Raw genomic sequence first — 21,961 nt, 5'->3', positions numbered from 1 at the left:
GTTAAGGTTAGCCAAACATCGTAATGTGGAAATGAAATTGTACATAATATGAAACTGTTATTTTAATGTTTTATTTTTGTTTCATATTTTAATAAATACGGCCGGGAAGGGTAACTCCCTTCCCGCCTTCCAAAAGTTCAAGAACTGTTTCCGGTTTCCCAATTCTTGGGGATGATTGTGTTGAGAGGGGGTGGCGGGTATCTCAGCCATAGAGGCCAAATCCTCCCAGTAGCCACAGCGTCACCCTGCAGTTAACCATAGACTTGGAAGGTGACAAGGGTCTCCTTATTGGTATCCGAGTAGTAAGCAAAAAACACCACATATGATAGAAACATTTGTGGGCAATCCTGTAGCTTTTCAGAGTAGATGAAAATGAAAGAACAAATAAATAGCAAAGCACCAAGAATATTTTTGTGGTACTATTTGCCCTATAGACATTCTTTCTTTCAGTCATAAGTAGAAAAGCAGTTGATTGATGCTGTGATAGTTGATGGTATTTTCAGGACGGCTTGCAGTGTCACTGTGACTCATGAACGTATTGATTTGTCATTTAAATAAATAATTAATTTTTGATTGCCCCGATTTTATTATTTTGTACTTAGATTGATGTCTTGCCTGAAATTGTTGAGGCTGTTCAAGGGAAAGTTGAAGTATATCTGGATGGTGGAGTCCGAAAAGGCACTGATGTCCTGAAAGCATTAGCCCTTGGTGCAAAGGCTGTCTTCATTGGAAGACCCATTCTTTGGGGATTAGCATATCAGGTAATTAGGTCATTGTGTGGGTAAATATTGTGACTGCACAATATGCATTTCATTTGTGGTATTTATTTAAATATAAATAGGGTGAAGACGGAGTTCATGATGTTCTACAAATGCTGATGGAAGAACTCAGACTATCTATGGCTCTTGCAGGTGAATGCTCCCACGTATTTTTATTACAAAACTCATTGTTGCAGTTACACTAAAAAGACAAGTTAATGGTCAAAAAATAATTTGCTAATGTATTACATTCAACGTTTTAATTTTTAACATAAAAGCACAGAAGGTAGATGATGTGGATGTGTGCTCAACTTTGTTTACTTTTTGTTGCTTCTTGGCCATTTCTAGGACAGCAATGGGGATGACAATGTCATTTATTTTAGTGAGGTATTATGCAATTCTCATATATATAGTAAAATCAGTTCACGTCCTCCAGCCAGCACCCAACACTGCTCAGACATCTAGGGCCAGATGTAGGTCACCCAATACAGGTTGGTGATGGCCGAAAATACCGAATTTCGGCCATTACTGACCGGTATTGGGCTTTTTAGATGTAGCTGGCATTTTTTTAGGATTCGGTTTTTTACCGAATCGGTAATTTAAGGATTCGGTAAAATACTGAATTCTTAACATACGGATTAGGTAAATTACTGAATCTAGGATGAAGGGAGCACTCAAGTTGGTGCATTCCTCAGTTAAGGATTCGATATTTACCACCAACTACTGGTGGTAAATAATGAAAACCTTTGAAAAAGCATTTTTTTTGCTTTTCCAACAGTGTGATGTGGCAGAAATACATGCCCTTAGGGCATGTATGTGTGCCACATGTGCACCCAAACATAATTGAGGGGTGCAACAGGGTGTCAAAGTGACACCCTGCCACCCTTCAATGTTTCACCCCTTTTACCAAATCGGTATTTACAGATTCAGCAATTGCCATTCATTCCTATGGGCCTCCATTACCGATTCGGTAATTACCAAAACGTACCGATTCGGTAATTTTTACCGAAAAATTACCTACATCCCATTTACTATTCTTAAATACTGAATCGGTATGATTCGGTATTTGAGAATAGGTAAATTGAGATTACCTACATCTGGCCTATAATATCTAGTTTGAAGATGCCTATGCTGCAGATGTGCTGAGAATGTCAGCCAGATAGGTTGTGGTGGATTTTCAGATGTGTTAGCTGGTTTTGAAAATACTCTGGGCTAGCAAAGGAAGCCAGTTAAGATCCAGTATGGTGCATTCATGTCATCATATATCCTCAGGCCCTTGATGAAGTGTGTTGCAGCCTGTAGGGTACCCTTGTGGGAGGGGGCAGTGTGGAATTTGGGGAGCCTTGGAGCAGGGCATTTCCACCATCCAGACACAAGATTCTGACGGCTTGAACAGCAGTTATGAAGTAGAATTCTGGGAGAAGTTATTGAAGGTGAGGCAGTGCCCAGGGAGAATTTGAGTGACTTGCGATTGGGTGAAAGTTAAAGTTTGATTCCATCCAAGATTAAGTCATTGAAGCAAGCATGAAAAATTGCTGCGTGTTGTTCTTGGTCAATAGTAGGATTTACATCTTGGAAGGGCAGAACTTCAGGTAGGAACAGTACATCCATCTTCAGTTGAGGGGAGGGCAATCTTTGAAGCATTGGATGTCTGCAAGTGAGGAAGCATTCAAGTAGAGATGTGATGTATTGGTGTAGTTGAGACTTTTAATGCTGATATTAGTGAGTAGTATCCCAAGTAGCTCCAAGACAGGTTGAAGATGATGGGAATTTGATGAAACCCTGGACAACACTGAGGTAAAAGGGATATTATGAGACTTAGAGTGGCAATGTGAGCAAATTGGTGTTGGTTTTAAAGATAAGAGAAGCAGTGAAGGTCATTGCCTCTTAATCAAATTTGAGACTTGAAGGTATGGCTAAAAATGTGATGATCAACGGTTTGAAAAGTGGATGGAGTTTATTGTATATGATTTGTAGCCTTACCTGAAGGCAGATTGGTAGTCATGTAGGAGATGATGTGCATACACTGCTATCTTGATGATTGTAGGAGGCTGGCTAAGTATGTGGTGCACACTTATTTATTTAAAGCACCTTGCCCTTCTCGAGACAACCCTCATGGTGACTTTAGTGGTCTTAGACAACCTTAGAAAGCTCTCTATGTGGTAGCTGTGGAGAGCAGCCTTAAGGCTTCTTCAGAGGGAGTATTAAGCAGCTTATTTTACCAGGTCTAATCATGCAGTGTAGATTAAACGGAAAAGAACGACACAGTGTATATATATATATATAAATATGTCTATTTATTAAACAACACTCACTAACACATTTGTATATCTCCTACACAGAGATATAAACACAAATACACATAATACTTCAATTGCAAATAGGTAAGTCAAAACAATCCACAGTGGCCTCCAGGGGAAGACTAAACCATATGCTAAAAAAGTGGAATGCGAACTGCGTCCCAAGTTGGGACTTGTACCAGAACACTCAGAAGAACTGGGGGCACAAGGAACCACCCAAGGTAAGTACCCAGGAACCCCACAGAGGCTGCGTGCAGAGTAGAAACATAGCCGCATACTCAATAGCGGTCAACTGTAAAGTTGTGGTTGCAGTTTTGAAGAAGAATGATCCTTCCCAGTGGACCCTGAAGAAACCCCATGGAAGACAATAGTTTGGAGATTCACCCTATCTGTGGATTCCACAGGAATCAGCATACCTACACCAGGGAAGCCGGATGCATAGGTGCAAATTCATGTTGGAAACCGCCGTAGACCATAATGGAGGACTTCAGTAAAGATGCCTGGTGTCCGGTGAAATCTAAGAGTGGATTCTTGAAGAGAAGAACCTGTAAGCAGAGGAGATAGAGTCTATGCCATTCTGAGGTGACCAATAGGCATGCAAGAGCAATGCTCATCAATGTCAGGCAGTTCAAAGGAGTTGACAGTGACCTTGTTGCTGCAGCTGTGAGAACCAGGTGATGCTGAGGAAGACCAGGAGCCATGCACGAGCTTTCCCACATCAAAAGTCAAGAACCACGGGTTCGGTGGCCGGCGGGAGCACTGACAAGCCCTGGCAGCTGCAACATGTGTGGAAAGAAAAGAAGGGGCAATGTTGAGACCAGCAAGGTCCAAGGGACTCATCACAAGCAGAAGAGTCAGAGCAGGCCATGAGAAAGCAGGGGAGCCCACTGTAGCAGAAAACACTCAAGAGGATCCACAGGCCAAGCGCAAAGGAGTCGCAAGATGACCTTGAGCAACTCACCAAAGATGAAGACCTACTGTGCAGAGGATGCGGAGAGGGCACTTAGCTTGACAGGAAAACATGCTAGAGGCTGGACCTTCTTTTAACCTGAAGCTCTCTGGAGTGCAGAGCCAACAAGCCTTGGCAACAGCAAGTCAACGCATTTCCCCCGGGTTCGGTCCCAGAAATTTCAATGCGGTATACAGGCCTCACATATACAGTAATGACAGGTCAAGCCTCAGTGGAGTTGCAGAGCTGTAACCGGTGTTGCTAAGCCTTTCGAGGTCCGAGGGACATCAGGAGAAGCAGACCGGTCAGCTGTGTTGCTGTGCCTGCAGATGCAGGGGAGTGACTCCTCCACTCCAAGGGAGATTACTTTGGGTGTCCTTGATGCCCACAGGTTTGTGAAGTTCTGAAAGAAGCGCAGGCACAGAGGATTAAGAGATCCTACAGAACAGTGGACAAGGAGCAGCAGGAGTCTTTCTTGGTGCGGTGTCGTTTCCAGGCAAAATCCAGTGAAGTCCAAGTGTCCAGACGGCCGAAGAGTGATGTGGTTTCAGGCTTGAGTCTTGTCCCACAATGAAACTGAGGGCCCACCCACAGGTAAGCCCTTTTATATCCTGTCCTTGTGAATGCCCACACACTAGGGTACACTTGCGAGATCACAGACCTCCACCTGCATTTCTCATTAGGAACTACATACCGTGTTGGTTACTCCCAGAACTGGTTCCAAGTGGAGTATGCAAGAAGGGCACCAAATGTGCCCTTCAAAGCAGCCTGGTGGCTCTGGCAAGCTTCCCCACCCCAATACACTTAGTCTTGTTTGGGAGGTGGTCAAACATCCCTGTGAAAGGAAACCTATTGTTCTACCTTCCCCTGCTCAAGCTCAGGTCAGCAGCAAGATGGCAGAATCATGTCTGGGGTCTGCTGCAGCCCTAACTTGCTGATAGAGCATGTAAGGCTGTTACTGGAAGTACAGGGAGCTCCATGGAGGGGCCCCCCAGTGGATGGAATCATACCTCCAACACTGGTAACAGTATTGGGATGTCATTCCAAAATGATTGAAACCAAACATGCTCAAATTCAGCACAGCTACTATATAGTTAGTCATCGTGTAATGAAAGAGGCCACTATAATTATAAGAATGGCTGACAGCACTGACAAAGCTTAGAGAATAGACTCCGGGGGTTTTAAGTGAAGTGACCTTAGATATAAGGAAACTGTCACAAGTGCTGTCAGCAACAGCATACACAGGCTGCAATGGAAGACCTGTAGTCATAATATGAGTGGTCTCTCGTGGGTGGTATAATACATGCGGCAGCCATGGGAGACCCTGGTGTACATATGTCCTGGGTACTTCAGTACCATATACAAGGGACTTACAGGGGTACACCATAAGCCAATTGTGGAGATACCAAAGTACTTATCAGGTCAAATTTAGGGAGGATACTCAATGACTGGTGTCTTGATTAGCAGGATCTCAGTCAGACTAGTCAAAACAACATACTGACACCAGCAAAAAGTGAGGGTAAACATGCTAGAAGGATCAAACCGTCCCACAATGATCTTTCCAATAGAGGGGTAGATGAGTTTTGTGGCGATAGCTGGAAATGTCATCACTGTCTCTCAAGGGTTTCTGGCCTGGGAGAATCTGGCCTGTCTTTAGAGCTTTTTTGAAGGCAGGTCTTCTCCATTGCCTCGCCCAGAATCTTGAACAACATACCCATGGATATCAAAACCACACCAACCTTCATACAATTCAGGAAAAGCTTGAAAAACATCTCTGGAAGGAACATTGCATCCTGCCACACTAGCTCTCAGTGCCCCTTGCAGTCCCCTATGTCTGCCCCCTGGGCCTGGCCCTTGTTCAGCTCTCTATTACTCTCTAGTTAGATTTGTGTTCTACAAATACCACAAAACAAATGCAATTAGATGTGATTACAGGGATAAACCTTTATTGATACATAAACGTTTGCATCTTAATAATAACAACATTGCTACATATAAAACACTAACAACACTATTGGCCCCATTAAAAAAACGGATGAATGGACTTGTTGTACCCTCCCCCGAGGAATAGATGTCGCCTACATTTTCAGCCTGATTCTCAAAATATTTTTTGTATGTGAACTTATTTTTGCCTTACACATAAATCTCCTGGAGTCAAACATTCTTACTGAGGGACTTGATTCACAATACATTTTTTCAGTTCGTACTCGTGGCGTATGGTACACGAGTCTGTGATTTAGACGAGGAATTTTGGGAAAAATTGACACATAGGACAGAAGTAAGTAAAACCTGCTTGGGCTCACAATATGTATATAGTATTCTGTCTGGAAAGTTTATTAACGATTGAGAATTGTTGAAACTATTTCTAATGCTGAAAATGCCAAAATTAACACTATTGTCACTTAAAACATAGATCTCCGGAAAATGTTCTCCTTTTGTTTGCTTTTCTTCACATTTTGATGCTTTCCTAAATGATTGTTACTTTTTTTTTTAGGTTTCCGCAGCGTAGAAGAGATAGACAGGACCTTGGTTCGAAGATCTACATTTTCTAATATGTAGATATTCTCCAAACTCGTATAAATGGTTCCAAAATAAATACAGTACTGTACAGTACAGTACTGTACCCTAAATTATCAATGTATAACTATGACAAAATGTTATCAGTCTCATTCTAAAATTCACTATTCTTATCTTTGGATAAAATACATCTTTGATTGGACAAGGGGAAACGAGTAACCTCTCCGCGAGGCCTACTGGGGTAGTTAGCAACTTTTTTACAGAATCATATACTCAAATGAATGTATATGCAAATAAAGAAGCAATGTTAAAAAATATGAAAAAGTGTTTTATATTTGGTGTTAATTAACTAAAATATTTCAATATTTGAGCATTTGTTGTTGTTTACTTATTTTTGCACTTTTTGTATTGTTTTAAGGTTCAACTGATAGAAATTGCTTAGGCCAGGGATTCTAATAATGGCTAAATGGGGTCCCCCAGAATCCAGTAGTGATTCAGTGGGACTCCACAGAAGTCAGAAGGTAAAGAGATGCTGCTCTGTGTAGTTGTTGTTCAAACAGCATGTGATTTATCAACTGGCAAATCGTCTGCAAAGAACTAAGCAACATTTGTGTTAACATTATCTTTCAAACAAATTAACTCCACACAATCAAGTCTTCATATACCCTACTTCAGCTTTTTGCAAGATAATTCCTTACATTATGTTCATTGAAAAAGACTGGGTTCTAAAAGCCCATGGACCTTTAAACACTTCCATTGTATAACTTGTATTCTAATATTTCCCCAGTCATTTTAAACATACAGGTGGGACATGGGAAACAAAGACATTCCGACAATACACACACCATCAACCTCAGCAAATGCTGCTCTCACTAATTTTCTATTTTGAAATAGCCCAAACATTAGGTAACGTTCAACCCACATATGGACAAGTGTGCCGATAGTCTATTGTGCCCATACTATATAAGCATGTGCAGACTGGATCTGTGCGCTCCTTTAACTAAATAATCATGCGTTCTACTGCATGGTGTTTACAATCACTGAACACTGGCACGGGCTAATGTGCAACAGACAGTCACAAAGAGATGGGTGAATTTGCAACAATATTGGTAGATCTTTAGGGTTTCCCTTGCGAGTGAGGGGGGTCCTGAAAGCACCCTTTGCAGAGCTCTCAGGTTTTCCAGGTCTATGCATGAGTCAGTCATCCACTCAATTATTTTGCATTCAGTGATTGCAATGTTCTTTATGCATTTATAAATCAGAACTACAAGTCCCCGAATACAAATAAAATTCTTGGACTGGAAATTTTATTATTGTTATTACAGAATGCTATTTACGTATGAACCCAGGCAAAAGTTTTACAACTAGGGGCTTGAAAACAGTGCCCTAGACTGCAGCTCACGGGGAAAGTGCCATCGTGGCAGAATGAAACTCAGAAACTTGCAAACTCTGCCTCTGAGGTTGAAAGTAGGCTCGGATTTGAAGAAGCCCTTTGTCCCCACTTTAACCCAAAGGAGCCAAAAAGGTCTTAAGTAGAGCAACTTGCCACTAACAAAAAACAAACAAATCTGCAGGCAAAAATTGGTTCATCAAAAGTAAATGTTCATATTTGGCACCGGCTGACAAGATATGTAGTTATAAAGCATTGCCAGACAAATACATATATTTCTGTTAAATAGCTATCATTGTAAAACATATCTCTATACATGATGGGTTTGTTACCAGTGAACCTGGCCTTTCTGTGCATTTAACATTTACATTTATTTTCAAATCGGCTTTACATGTAAGATTAAAGGATAATGCACAAAATATTTAGTGGTAATTTTCATTACCCCGATTACCCTTTCTCGTCCCAGTAGTTACGATTTTGAGGTAATTTAACTTCCACCCAGGCCTCCCCTGATATAGCCATTCAAAGAAGAACTCCCATCCCACTTTCCTTCCTTCATGCCTAACCCCCTCAAAAAGGTCTATGAAGAGGACAGCCATGGTGCATCCTCTTTTGTATAAGCTTCAGTAATCAAAGTTGCACATTTTGGGCCGGAGGCGGGATGTATGAACTAGGACAAAGAAGAGTATCAGAAAAATGAAAACTATCAGTAAGTAATCATAGCATTACTTCGTCAACCTTGCCGCTTCCAATATTTACAACTTTGAGGCTATACCAAGCAGGTCATTCGTAACCTGCTCTCCATAAAAAGCAGCACTCTAAATTTATGCTGCATATCTAGTTTTGCTAAAGTAACATGATTATAAAAGAATAATCTTGTGAAAAGCATAGCCCCAAGGATCTTGGTTTCCAAACCCAAGGAATTCTGGTCCCCAACATCCAACGTGTAGTGGGGAGGATAGCCTAAGTTGCTGCTTGAGAAATTCCCTTAATGGAGGCTCTTGTAGCCACTGCATCAAACTCAGCAATTCAGTGGAACACCCTTAAACTGAACAAGACAAAAAATCCATATCAAAATATGAGCAAGACAGAGCACTGTATTAATCCATTGAATACGTTGGAGCCTTCTATGCCTTCTTGAAGACAGCAAAATTGAAATGGAGTACATATCAAATAATGCAAATTGGCAAAATGGGAAAGGTACATGTGAGCTACATAAGTTACCTCCAAATAAAGTTGGCACTCCTCCTGGAGGCACAAAGGAGAATAAAAAAATGAAGACCTGGTGTTTTCTTGTTCTAGGTGAAAGGAAGACATCACTTTAGGATGATATTGTGGACCTAGTTGAAATAAAAATCTGTCAAGAAAGACTCAAAAGTAAGGAGCCAAGACAGACAACAATCCTAGTTCTCCTAAGGTGATAGTGGTCAAAAAGAAATCTTCAATGTTAGTACTTTAAATCATCCTCTGTAAGTGGTTCAAAAGGAGGGAACTGTACAACTTTAAGAAATAAAAAGAACTCCATGAAGGAACTCTAGAATGAACCAGGAGGGTGGTAAAGAGAGAACCCTTTAGGCAGCATGCTATTTAGAAATTCTATCTCCGCCAGATCTCCATGTTAAGATCAGATTGTCTTTATGGCTGCCCATTAGTCTTTCTGTGTAGAGACAGACAGTCCTTAATCAAAAACATCTTGCAGAAATTGTAAGAATGGCTTTGATTCACAGTAACAAGGATCAAGAGTTTGCTTAGAACACCAAGTGGAACAAAGGATCAATCATTCTCATAAGAATTTTGAGTGGAAGGTCTACCGAAGGCTTGAATGAACGCTGTCAAAGAAGAGGATAACCCTAACTGGTGTGGCTCTCTCCTATCACCCTCTAGACTGACAGGTGGAGATGTTAACAATATGCAAGACAGAGAACAAGATTCTGAATTGCACAAGGTCTTTGAGACAATTTCCACTTGAATAACTTGCCCCCTTAATGGAAGAAATAGCCCATAACAGGCAACAAAGTGGCCACCAGAATGAGGTTTGCCTTCTACTGAGAAGTTGGACTAAATGTTTTGAAATAAGAGGCCACGTTGAGACTTCATAGAGAAGGACTAGAGGTCAAGAATATGTTTCTCCCCAAACTATCTCTTCTGCAAAGTGGGAAAGTAAATAGTGAATAAGAACTTTGTTTTGTTTGGAAAACATTTTTACCTTTGGAACCCAGAATGTTCTGCAAAGCTCTAGAAAACTGGAATGAGCCCAGGTACAAAGCTGAGAAGGGAAAACATCCCTCTCACTAAATATGCCACATTGCCTACTTCCTGAAAGTTAGAGGCTGATATTTACACATGATGATTCTCTGTAAAACCCTTATCTGAAAAGCCAAGGAATCTAGAGTTAGGGGACTGCTCTTGTCTGCCTGTTGACATAAGAAGTTGCCACCATCTTGTCTGAATGAATTAGCACCACCTGATTTTAAAGAATAGGAGAAACCCACATGAGCAAGAGGGATTCCATTGAATGATTGAATCTTTGCTCCTGGGCTGAGGAGGAACTGTTGGTTGACTGGGATGTAAGCCCTGGTCAAGCAGCAAGCATAATACTTGTCAGGATAAAGCACAGGGAAACCTCCAATTAACGTGCTCACCCCATTAATAGCTTGGCACAGAGCAGGCTTAGCTTAGAGGCATTGTGTAAAGTAATTGTGCAACACTCCAAACAATAAAACAGTGACAACACACCACAAATGAGCCACAATATATTTAGAAGAATAACATATTTTTTAATATATAAAGAACAAAATGACAAAACTCCAATTATTAGAATTGAAGAAACTGAATTTTAAAATTTGTTGTGAAAATAGCACTAAAATGTACAAAGTGGCAACTGGGGATATCGGAAAATGCCGGACAAAGTCCAGGCCGACCGTGATGGTGTGCGGGCCAGCTACAGGGACCCAGTATGCCCGCTGAACACAGTACCTTAAATCCTGGTTGCAGAGCGTTGTGTGTATCTGCGAAGATGCGCTGGAAGGCAGAAACGATGATTCAGTTCTGAAATGTGTCAGGGCTGATGTATGAAGTCCTGTTGTGTCATTGTCGAGGACGCTGTCATTGCAATGCAACGTCTGGTGTTGGGTGTAAGGCGCACAGTTGACGATTCGCTGGTTGCGAGGCTGCAATGCAGAGTCCGATGTCATCGTCGTGGCTGCTATCGATAAGAGATGCGAGTATCTGGGCAGTGGATGCACCTCGCTATCAGAGCAATGATTTGGTTCCAAGGGCTGTGGAGGTGATGTAGATCTTTGCAACTGGTTCAATCCATGCAGAAATGCATTGTTTTCTCTTTGTTTGTTTATGCAACAAATGTACAGTTTATTTTTTTGCATAAAATGCTTGCATAGTCTTCGGTACAATCACGCAGTTTCCTAATTATTTTAGTCAGAAAACAGCCAACATATGTTTCATCACGCAATGACTTTTTTAAGGCTAACTAAGGTAGATATCAAGAGCAAAAGTCCAAATAGTTTAATCAAAAAGTGGTCGATTGGTGTCTCCAGCAGAATCTCTGAACTTGCTAGTTTTCATGCGATCTACGGTGGTGAACTGCGCAGATCGTAAAAGAAATATGATATAAGGTCACAGTTAAGAGTTGTTATGGGATCAGCTCACTATAAGAGATACAAGACCTCATATGATGTGAACGAAAGACCAATGTTCCAGTAGTATATTTCAAGCCAAGTCGGGGTCTGCTGTATTATCTCTATATTCTATGTGTTCCAAACATAATAGCGTGTGAACATTTGAGAATCGAGTCCAAAGGTGGAATGCTGCGTAAGTAGTGGAGCAGTGTGTGTCTAGCAACACTGTTTGAGATCCACTCGCATTGGAAAGATAAAAGGTAAATATATCTCCAAGCCGTAGTGCAAGAGCGTGTGATAATACAATAGATTAGCCAACTAGATAGGTTGTTCTCAAAGTAACCATTCTAAGTGTTTTAACATTTTTTTTATTAAAGCTTTTTTATTGAAACATATGAAGTTTACAGAGATCATCACTGAGCACATTTAATTGAGAAACAAACTTAACAACCTGTGGCAATGGTACATACATCCAGCATCTGCAGTCTAACAATGATCTGCGTAGTATAACAAAGTATCATCGCATTTATACAAAAGAACAGTACATTCAGTATTCTGCATTTCCTGGGGACTCAGCCTGCTCAACAGATCACAGGTACTGTAGCAGCGGCTCCCATTTGTCATCAAGTCTAGAGGTGATGGGAAGTTCTTCCGCATATAGCACAAAATTATCCCAGCAAAACGCCATTTCTTGAAGCCACCATGCAGTCGAAGGCCCAGCTATGCCCTCTATGTCATTGTCACGCATCTCTTGGCCATGAGCAAAGCCACCCTCACTAGTCTACCTGTAGCCTCCTTCAGGGACGGCACCAAGACCAGCAGACATACGTGTGGAGAATACTGCAATTCCAGACCGACCATTTTAGACTGTGTGTGAATCACACCATTCCAGAACAATCCTACCTTACGGCACTCCCAGGATAAGTGACAGCCGCAACTCTGCATCTCTTGCATTTATCAGTGTCTCTAAGCCCATACTTGAATAACTTATGTGGAGTATAGTACACTTGGTTTATGTACTTGAAATTGATTATATGGAGGTTACAATTGGAAGTTAGGGGCCCGGTAAGCTGCAACAATATAACCAGTCCTGCAACCCTTTTAGAGTCCCTCCATGCCCCATCACCCCCCACCAACTTTAGCGACCCCAAAATGCCAAAGCCATCCCAAACCGCCCAAAACACTCCCCAAGTGCACCACCAAGGGGGTAAACAGCTATGGGGAACACCCATGAGGGAGCGCTGGAGCACAATACCCCTCTCGATGTGGTGGGAGGTGATCAAATAAGGGTGGTAGTGGTTCCTAGCCATTGTTGTGCAGTGTCAAAGAGTAACACAAGGACTACCCACATAATAAGCAATACAAGTCTTAGCCAAAGAGGAGCCAACAACAGCGGCGTTCAGGTCTTTGCTTAATTTCACGTCCCATTAGCCAAGTCCCACTGCAGCACGTAACCAGGGCATCCCAAAGACAGAACAAAATGGGAGGTGGACACCATCCACAACTCACATGACCTGATTGATTCATTGCTCATCTACCATCTCACCTGGGGCGCCGTCAACCTTAGTAGCAGGGGGCCGGCTGCGTCAAGTGAGAGTCTTTGCAAAATCCATTGTTGTTTTCAGAGACATGAAAATCCTGGGCTTCCCATTGTTATCGATGCACAGCCATGCAGGATAGAGGGTGATGTAGGATATCTGTGCCGAGATGAGAAGTTTGTTGACCGGCTGTATTCCCTTCAGGCCGCCTGCACAGCTGTAGTGAAATTGGGATAGAAGGCTGTTGCCCTTGTGAGTTATAGTACCTTTCTCTCGGCCATACGGAGGACTGCGTCGCGGTCCCGGTAATTTAATAGATGGGCAATGACGGGGTGGGGTGGAGCACCTGGAGGGGGGCAAGTAGCCAGAGAGCGATGGGCCCGCTCCACAATTAAAACCTGAGACAGGTGTTCTGCACCAAAAATTTCACTGAAAAGGTTCTCCACATAAGTCTCAAGACGGCCTGTATTCATGGATTACGGCAGGGCAGTGATGCGCACATTGTTGCGGCTTGATCTGGCCTCCAAATCCTCATTATGAGCTTGTATAGCAGCTAACACTTTTCTCCATAGATGTCGCTCTTGTGGTCACCTGTTGCAAGGCATCCTCAGCATCTGATGTGTGCGTTTCCGCCTCCCCCAGGCACAGTGCATGTTTATCCAGCTTCTGTGACGGGGTCCATGCGCAAGTTCAGATTATATATTTTCCCGTCAATGGACTGCAGACTGGCTTAGACTGAGAGGAGAGTTTAATCAATGTTGGTTAATTAATCACTGGGCGCATCAGCTTCCGAATCTGAAACTGCTTGCTGAGACGTTTTCGTTCATCTGCGGGGCTCGAAGGTGAGATGCGGCTTGCTGCGTTCAGACTTCCCCATGGCGATGTCACTAGGCCGGCATGCAGCAGACCGGTGGGAGCGCCACAATCAAGAGGCTGCCCGCCGCACAGCTACCAGTCTTCCTGAGAAAGGACAGATGATCAGAAGAATGGCACAGCGTGAGGAGCAGTGAGGGGCGCACAAAAGTAGTACCATGATCCAGTATGGTGGTGAGGTGAGCACCGGATGGGGTGAAAGGCAGCAGGGGTATGCAAAGGGTCAAGCAAGAATAGAACCTACAGAGCTGCCAGCAGGCCACCGCAGCCCCCTGTGACCTGCAGTTTTCCCCCCCACAAAAACTAGCCACCACTGCTAACGGAGTTGGACCCCCTCAGGTCCAACACCTAGGTTTCAAAGTGGTCCAGTCTCGGGAGCGTGAAGGGCAGGAAGGAGCAAGCCCCGGTCTCCAACATGTCAATATCGGAGAGAGGAGAACCTGGCTGTACCTCACCCCCCAGCTGTTTACCACAAGTGAAGTGACGGTAACAGCAGAGGCTGCCCCAGGCAGTAAAGGAGAGGGTAAGCAGAGGAGGGGGGTCATCAAGCAAGGGCAATCACAGGTGCCCCAGGACTCCAACAGCTCCCCTCGGGGCACCGCCTCACACCGCAACACAGTAGAGATGAGTGGAGGGCTCCTAGGTGGTCAACGGGGTAGGCCAGTGCCGATCAACTGCCAGGTGGAACACACCACGCCGACCAGTCGCCCAGGATCAGAGGTGGCACCAGTAAAAAGTGCGCACGGCGGTCAGCAACTTCCGCACCAGGAGATTTGTTCACAGGCTGCAGAGCAGAAGTCAGAGGAGGCCCATCAAGTATGGGAGAGAGAGGCCTTGCAGTGCATAGCAGTGAGCTAGGCCACAGCAGAGGTAGGCATGTAACGCAGCACTCACCTGCTACTCTGTCTCAATCACTGCAGTAGTCCCCAGCAGCTCCACCGTGGGCCAGGCCAGCAGTCCCAGGCAGCTGGAGATTGCCGCCACCCCCCTCAACCCGCAACTGGTGCTCCGAACAGGCCAGAATCAGAATCAGGCCCGCACTCCAAGCGGAATGGAGTCCGGCATCAGGGAGCCCACCTCTCCTGATCCAGCCCACCAGTCACTAGCCAGGTAGCGAGATCCCTCTCCGCCGTTCCCCGACCAGCACAGCACAGAGCTTACCGCAACTCCGCGTTTAGAACCTGTCCCGGGCCGCCATGCTGGCATCACTGGCCCGATGTGTCACAAGCTCCTCTCTCGGTTTCCTAATCGCGGAGGAAGCAGCTCAGCGCGATTAAAGCTGCCCATAGCACTCCTCTGCTCGTTCTCAGTAGGTAGGGCATTGATCAATGGCAGGAAGGCAAGGATATTGTACGGATTATTAGCTCGGCCGATGGAGCTGCTCTACAGAGTGGCCATCTTGTTGTGCGCCCTCTAGCGCCCCCCCCCCCCCCAGCGATGCATTGGTTCTGCTCAAGGATGCAACACTCAGCCAAGGAAATACATTGGTTCTGCTCAGGGATGCCTCGCTCAGTAAAGAAGATGCTTTGGCTCCTCTGGCAAGCACCATAGGCCGACTTCGAAGGTTCCATGACTGAGTTTGCAAAACACAGCAGTACATGTCATGCTTTTTAAATACATTGCACCCTGCTCTCTGAGCTGTCCAGGACCTGCCCAAAGGGTGACTTATGTGTAGTAAAAAGGAAGGTTTGGGGATTGCAAAAGGTTTATTTTTCCAGTTTGAAAAGGCAGTGTAAACTGCTTACACAGGCTCTTCAATGGCAGCTTGAGGCATGTTTAAAGGGCTACTTAAGTAGGTTACACAAGCAGTGCTGCAGGTGTACTAGTAGCGTTTAATTTACAGGCCCTGGACACATGTAGTGCACAGTACTAGGAAAACAATTAAACATGCCAATTGGGTATGAGCCAATATTACAATTTTTGGAGGAGAGAGCACATAAAGTTTAGCACTAGTATGCAGTGGTCAGAGTCCTAAGGCCAGCAAAACGAGGTCAGAAAAATGGAGGAGGTTGGTAAAATGTTGGGGAGAGGGGGAACCCTAGAGCTAACAGGACTAACACGCCCCATTAGTGTTTGCTGTTGTCTGATGTAATTACTACAGGAGTGTGGAGTGACAGAGCAACTTTTATTCAAGTTTGCCTGAAGTAACCAATACTGTAGACTTTCTTTAATTCTTTTAGATATGGAGGGCCTAATTCACAAAGGTAAACCTATACATTTTGTGTAAGTTGGCACTCTTTGGCATTCACAAAACTGCATTTTAATGGTAAGTCCAGAGTATACAAGTCTAAATTTATTGGCGGCTTTCAGAAACAGTAATACATGAGAATAATTCCCCAGAACAATTTCTCCTGGAGGAACATGTGCAACTAGATCCAATATTGCATTTAGTAAGGCTTACTTTTTGTTGAACTGGAGCTCAGGGTTTAGGAGTAGAAACAACTCATGATTTTAGAGGGATTTTAACAAAATCAAGTTGTCATTCATGATCAAACACCTCCAACACACAACTCATTTGTATAGAACATTTCCAAGGCCAGATAGAAGTAGAAGAGTTGATCTCCTACTGCAACATTGGGTGCCTTATCGCCTAAGTAAGGATTGTTGCTTGTTCTTTGGAGATGCAGGGGCATGGTGTGGGTATTCTGGATCTCCAAAGGAAGATGGATGGCACTGGCCTCAACCATTGAACATGGGACTATGGGATAGTGTCTATTGGTGGAGTAATGAAATAATTCAACACCGTTTTTGGCTATGATTTAAAAATCCATGCATGATTTTGATTCTTCAAAGATTGTGTCAGCATACTTCAAGTTCACTCCCAAACAATTGAGTCCTTCAAAAAGGTAAACAAATCAAACTTGCCTTATTGGCACCCTCCTCCTGTACAACATAGTGAGTCAATATCCAAAGGACATTTTACCTCAGGCTGCTTATGGTGGGAAAGCTGAGGCTTTATGAGCATCATGACAAGTTAAATCCAGGAAGTATTACGCTTGTAGTTCCATTTCGGCCAATTAGCTGTGCAGTTTCACCAACTCGAACCAGAGCTGAAATGTTCCTGAAGTCTTTATCAAGATAGTTGGAAGAATGCATCACATAAACATCTGCATTTGCAGCTAGATTCAAACTCTACTAGTTTTTCTTAAGGGATGATTTGAATCCGATTGTCCATTATAAGATCCACTTTGATCACAACACAAAGACTCAAATCTCCTTTGTCTAATGATATAATTTGGTGAGGAATCTGGGAGTCTCAGCTTTATCTGAATTCTTCAATGTTTGCAGAAATAAGTCATGCACTTCACTATTAATTGAAAAGTAAGAAAGAGGATGAACCTGTAATTATTGAAGTACACCTGAACTAATATCTTATCTGACTTTATTGGATGTTTTCTACCAAGTATTTGAAGTATTTGATGACTGAAAGTAGATCAGGATGAGACACAAAGTTACCCGTTTGACAAGGATCGGATTTCGGTAGGTCATGGTCATATTCTGGGATTGCTAGAATGAAATTGAAGACGAAGAAACATCCCAGGAAAAAACTAAAAGGCAGAGGAGTTAACAGGAGCCACATGAACACATAGTTCTCTTACATCCTACTCTCTAGATCTTTATAAGGCCTCAGTGAGGGAAGAAATTAATGTCTGAATCTAATCAGCAGGGATCAAAGAAGTACCAAGATCAATCCTGTGGCACTTACTACTCCTCAGATCCTGTTCTTCTTAGGAAGTCTTGTACCACTTAGATGACTGTTTGTGGTGATCCATCCTGCTTCTTGAATGCCCAATAATGAGCCCCAAACCTGACAAGGACCCTTAAATGACCCCCCTCGAATATCCCATGATGCACACTACTACACAATTCCAAGACATATGTAAAAGCAGACATCCAATCCACATGGTGCAGTAGAAATGGTAGGATAATCCAATGTCTGCATGCTTTTATAAACAGGAGCTATTAGAAAAATCCATTAATAATACGTTTCTCTAAATAAATACCAGGCAAAGGTTTATATTTACAGAAAACAGGTAATTGGATGCAAAGCAAACCAGTCTGTAATATATTACTATTTATTTTTCCTAATAAACCTTCCTTACCATCAATCTAATTCCCATAAGAGGGGCCTCTCTCAGTGAGAATTTCCAATTATGCTTCTTTTTAGTCTCATTGACCACTTTACCTTCAGCACCAAACATAGACAACCAGGAAAGCAGCCTCGAAATGAAGGCAGACATCCTTCCAGTGTGAAGCTTTCTTAGCTTATTGTGGGTGGAAGTGGTGAGTTGAATGATCATCAAATGAAAACATAATCAAAATAGCAAATCCCGTACCAAGGAGAAAAAAGTAACAATATCTTTTTAATCCATGAATTAATTTCATTCAAGAGTACATTATTTCAAATACAAGTGAGTTAATCCCAAATTACAAATTACTCAGTAACAAGCGGTGCGTATAAATAAAGTGCATATGATAACATAACCACCGGGCCAGTATAGAACATTCAGTTACTAAGGCCAAATAAATTGGCATACTGAATGAATCACAATTAAAAAAAATAAATGATACTGGCCTATAAAGTGTTCACGACAAACACCTAAACCCTCCCTTTTTCTTCACTCACTTGTATATAATTCACTGTCTTACGATTGCACTATATGTCACAATGTATGCACTTTATTTATACGCACCGCTTGTTACTGAGTAATTTGTAATTTGTGATTAACTCACTTGTATTTGAAATAATGTACTCTTAAATGAAACTAATTCATGGATTAAAAAGATATTGTTACTTTTTTCTCCTTGGTACGGGATTTGTTATTTTGTCATTTTGATTATGTTTTCATTTGATGATCATTCAAAGTAATTGATGATTGATTAAGAAATAACTTTGTAAAATGAATATGTATTTGATGTAATCAATCTATATACCCGACAGAACCATTGTATATGCTAAACTATTTTGCCCAGGTTCTGAGGGGTACTGGGTTACCCCATAGTGACTTATGATAGGTCTAATAGGACCAAGGCTTATGTGACACCTCTGTCTTCCTCTTCGATCAAATCCGCAAAGGCTGCTAGAATGACTTCCTCTGCAGAGTGCGCAGGGCAGAAAGGAGCCTGATGAGGGGCAAGAAAAGCGGACTCCTCCAGAAAGGGGCAAAGGTGCTATGCCACATTAATATTTTTGACAAAAAAGGAAGTAAGGCATGTTGTTTTTCAAATTAAGTCAAGACTAAATTCCTGCAAGCCTCCGTTTGTGACTTCAATGTGTTACATCACTAAACCCATAGGTATTGTGAAAAATCCACGCATCAAACAAAGAGCTAGTGTCACAAATGAGCCTCTCCCATTCAGCAGAAGAGTGGTGAGGTTGTAGTATGTAGCTTGCGTTGCACTTAAGGACACACTGTCACAAATATTTCACTAAAAGGCAGAGTGTGGTAACAAACAGCACATTTACCATTGAATTGACCACTACATTTGCACAGACATGCAGTTTTACTGCTAAAATTAAACGTAGCAGAAATGATAACATGTGAAATAGGGTTTCAGCAAATATTTGTTACAGACAGATCACAAAGTATCTTTATATGTGTTCACTCTATTCCGAATTTGAAAAAAAAAAGTTTCTTCATTTGGGTTTCCTATAATGACATATTTTTGTTGAAAAGCTATAGGTATTTAAATGTAGTTGTGTGTTAGAAGAAAACACATCCTACAGCCTTTCCTTTCACACCAGCAAGATGGTCATATAGTCATATATAAAATCATCACGCTTTGTGGTAAGAGAAAGAACAGTAATCCCCCGTCTCAATGTAAAAAACAACAATCAGCAGCAATTTGTCAGAAGACTAGACCGACATGGGACCACTGAAGGCACACCAAACGTGGCAAGATAAACACAAAATGTAAAGTCATCCTTCATACTCGTTCCAGCATTGTTATTTTGGGGGTGTTGCAGCACTATTTTCACCCCTGCTTCCAGAGCCTATGACTGTAGATTTGACAATACATGCTAGCTGTTACTCTTATTGGGGCAAAATGTGTAATTAAATATTGGTCAAATGGGTATAACGTTATTCCTTGTTCACGTTATCAGACATTTCGTGTCTCCCGCTCAGAGTTTTACTTACATAATAAAATGATAAAAACGTTCCCTCCTTTACTCACAACGTTACCTTTTAACCACATTTCCACACCTCAATACTGATGCTCCTTCCTCCTGTTCAGAAACATAACTATGTGTTTTTATTAGTAAAAGTGCTACTGACCAGAAGCACACCAGTCCTCATCCCGAAAGAGGCCTCAGCAGTCTGTGTACTCGTAGAAATAAGTCATACCAAATGAATCACTGAAAAACAAACATGACCTTTTCCCTTCTACCACATACTCTCATTTAACTAAATGTTGATAGTTGGTGAAATAGTTTCAAAAGAACTTGATTTCGAATATACAGTGGTTGAAAACACTTTTCTTAAAGGGCTGTTGCATGGCAGTTGCCTAGTAGCAAAACAAAGTTTACCTGCTTGCGAATATATGAACGTTTGTGTGACTAGGAGCATATAATTTTTGCCCCTTCACTGCTTTTAGCATATCTGTTGCATGCAGTGTGTACTGTGTCATGTGTTAATTATAGAGCGACACGAAGCCGATGGTTTATTCTGGAGAATGTAAACGCATTTTACAAAATAAAAGGGCATGGCTTCGTGTTTACACACTTGAAATCTGGATCAGAGGCTCAGAAGATGTAATTTCCTGCTCTTCCCTCGCCCTTAATGTAGAAATCATTACCTTGCTCTTCAGCCTGATTGCCTAGGCCAAAGGAATCCTTATCTGTGCTAGGAAACAGAATTTATACCGTCTTTAAATAACTCTTTCCACGTTCAGATTATGACTTGATAATTGGTTTGCCCTTTAAGTGTATTCGTCAGCTGTGGCCCAAACTGGAAAAGTTTGTGTTTCTTCAAAAATTCAAGCAAACTCCAGTTAAGAAATTAAAAAACATTGTTCGCATTATTTTGCAAAGAATGTTATAAATAAATTCACTAGAGTTGTGTATGCAGATGACTGCAGGTACATGCCCAGATGAAGGCACACCAAAAAATTCTTCTTTTAGTTTCAGCAATTTTAACTGATATTAGCAGCATATCAGAGGACAGCGTACATTGGTGAACATTAGCTTATGAACTCTTACTCCAATGCATTTCGGGCGGAAATGCCCTTGGTCACGTAGAGTTCATTGTAACGCGTAGCACGCGAAAACGCTATCTGCCGGCTTGTCAGGTCCTAATGTTCACCAATGTACGCTGTCCTCTGATATGCTGCTAATATCAGTTAAAATTGCTGAAACTAAAAGAAGAATGTTATGAAAAATAAATAACACCTTCAAATGAACAGTGAAGCATATTGATTGATCATTTTTTGGTGTGCCTCCTCAGGGGATGTACCTGCAGTCATCTGCATACACAACTCTAGCGATATTTGTTGGTGTTTAGACGGACAACACCACCCTTCGAGAGCACCCTGAACTTTTGGAACTGCTGTTTCAAACACATCAACCTACATAGTTGTGCACCCTCCAACCTTCATTGTTAATAAATAAATTCACAACATTACAAAACTCTGTTTCTATGAATCTACGAGGTTGTTCCCATATGCAGATTAAAATGTGAGTTTGTATGCCCGTTTCTATTTGAAAAGGATGTCTAAAACGACGCAAAGCATTTTACACCTATTGTGGGGAATCCACGTGATATGATAGGAGTATTAGAAAGAGACATATTACTGGTAGTAGACATCAAAGAAGGGTGGCTTGGTGTCCAACAGCCTGAGCACACTGATGGAGGAAGGTTTCATATGTAAAGAGACTTGCTCGGATTCAATCCTCTCGAATCAACACTTAATGTATTAATAAACATGTTTCGTGTTACTAATCATGCACTACACAACATTTCTAGTATCTAGGGGAAGCTTACCTATGTGGTTCTTACTAAC

The 21,961-nt window shown here is 42.2% G+C and overlaps 1 protein-coding gene across 2 annotated transcripts in view; it reads left to right on the top strand.

Annotated features, from left to right (window-relative positions):
* Window positions 1-6,893, top strand: part of HAO1 (hydroxyacid oxidase 1) — a 213,168-nt gene extending 206,275 nt beyond the window's left edge. Inside the window, exons 6-8 of one of the 2 annotated variants that reach the window (XM_086927692.1) lie at window positions 603-761; window positions 842-911; window positions 6,502-6,893. In XM_086927692.1, the coding sequence (XP_086783818.1) occupies window positions 603-761; window positions 842-911; window positions 6,502-6,566 (294 nt within the window). In that variant the 3' untranslated portion in view covers window positions 6,567-6,893. The remainder of the gene's footprint in view (window positions 1-602; window positions 762-841; window positions 912-6,501) is intronic. The other variant, XM_086927693.1, reaches the window with a different exon arrangement.
* The last annotated feature ends 15,068 nt before the right edge of the window (window positions 6,894-21,961 follow it).

The sequence above is a fragment of the Lissotriton vulgaris genome, chromosome 6 (assembly GCF_964263255.1).
Source record: "Lissotriton vulgaris chromosome 6, aLisVul1.2, whole genome shotgun sequence".
In the NCBI taxonomy this organism is placed as follows: domain Eukaryota; kingdom Metazoa; phylum Chordata; class Amphibia; order Caudata; family Salamandridae; genus Lissotriton; species Lissotriton vulgaris.
The sequence above is the reverse complement of the archived record's forward strand: the minus strand, read 5'-3'. Positions and strand labels throughout refer to the sequence as shown.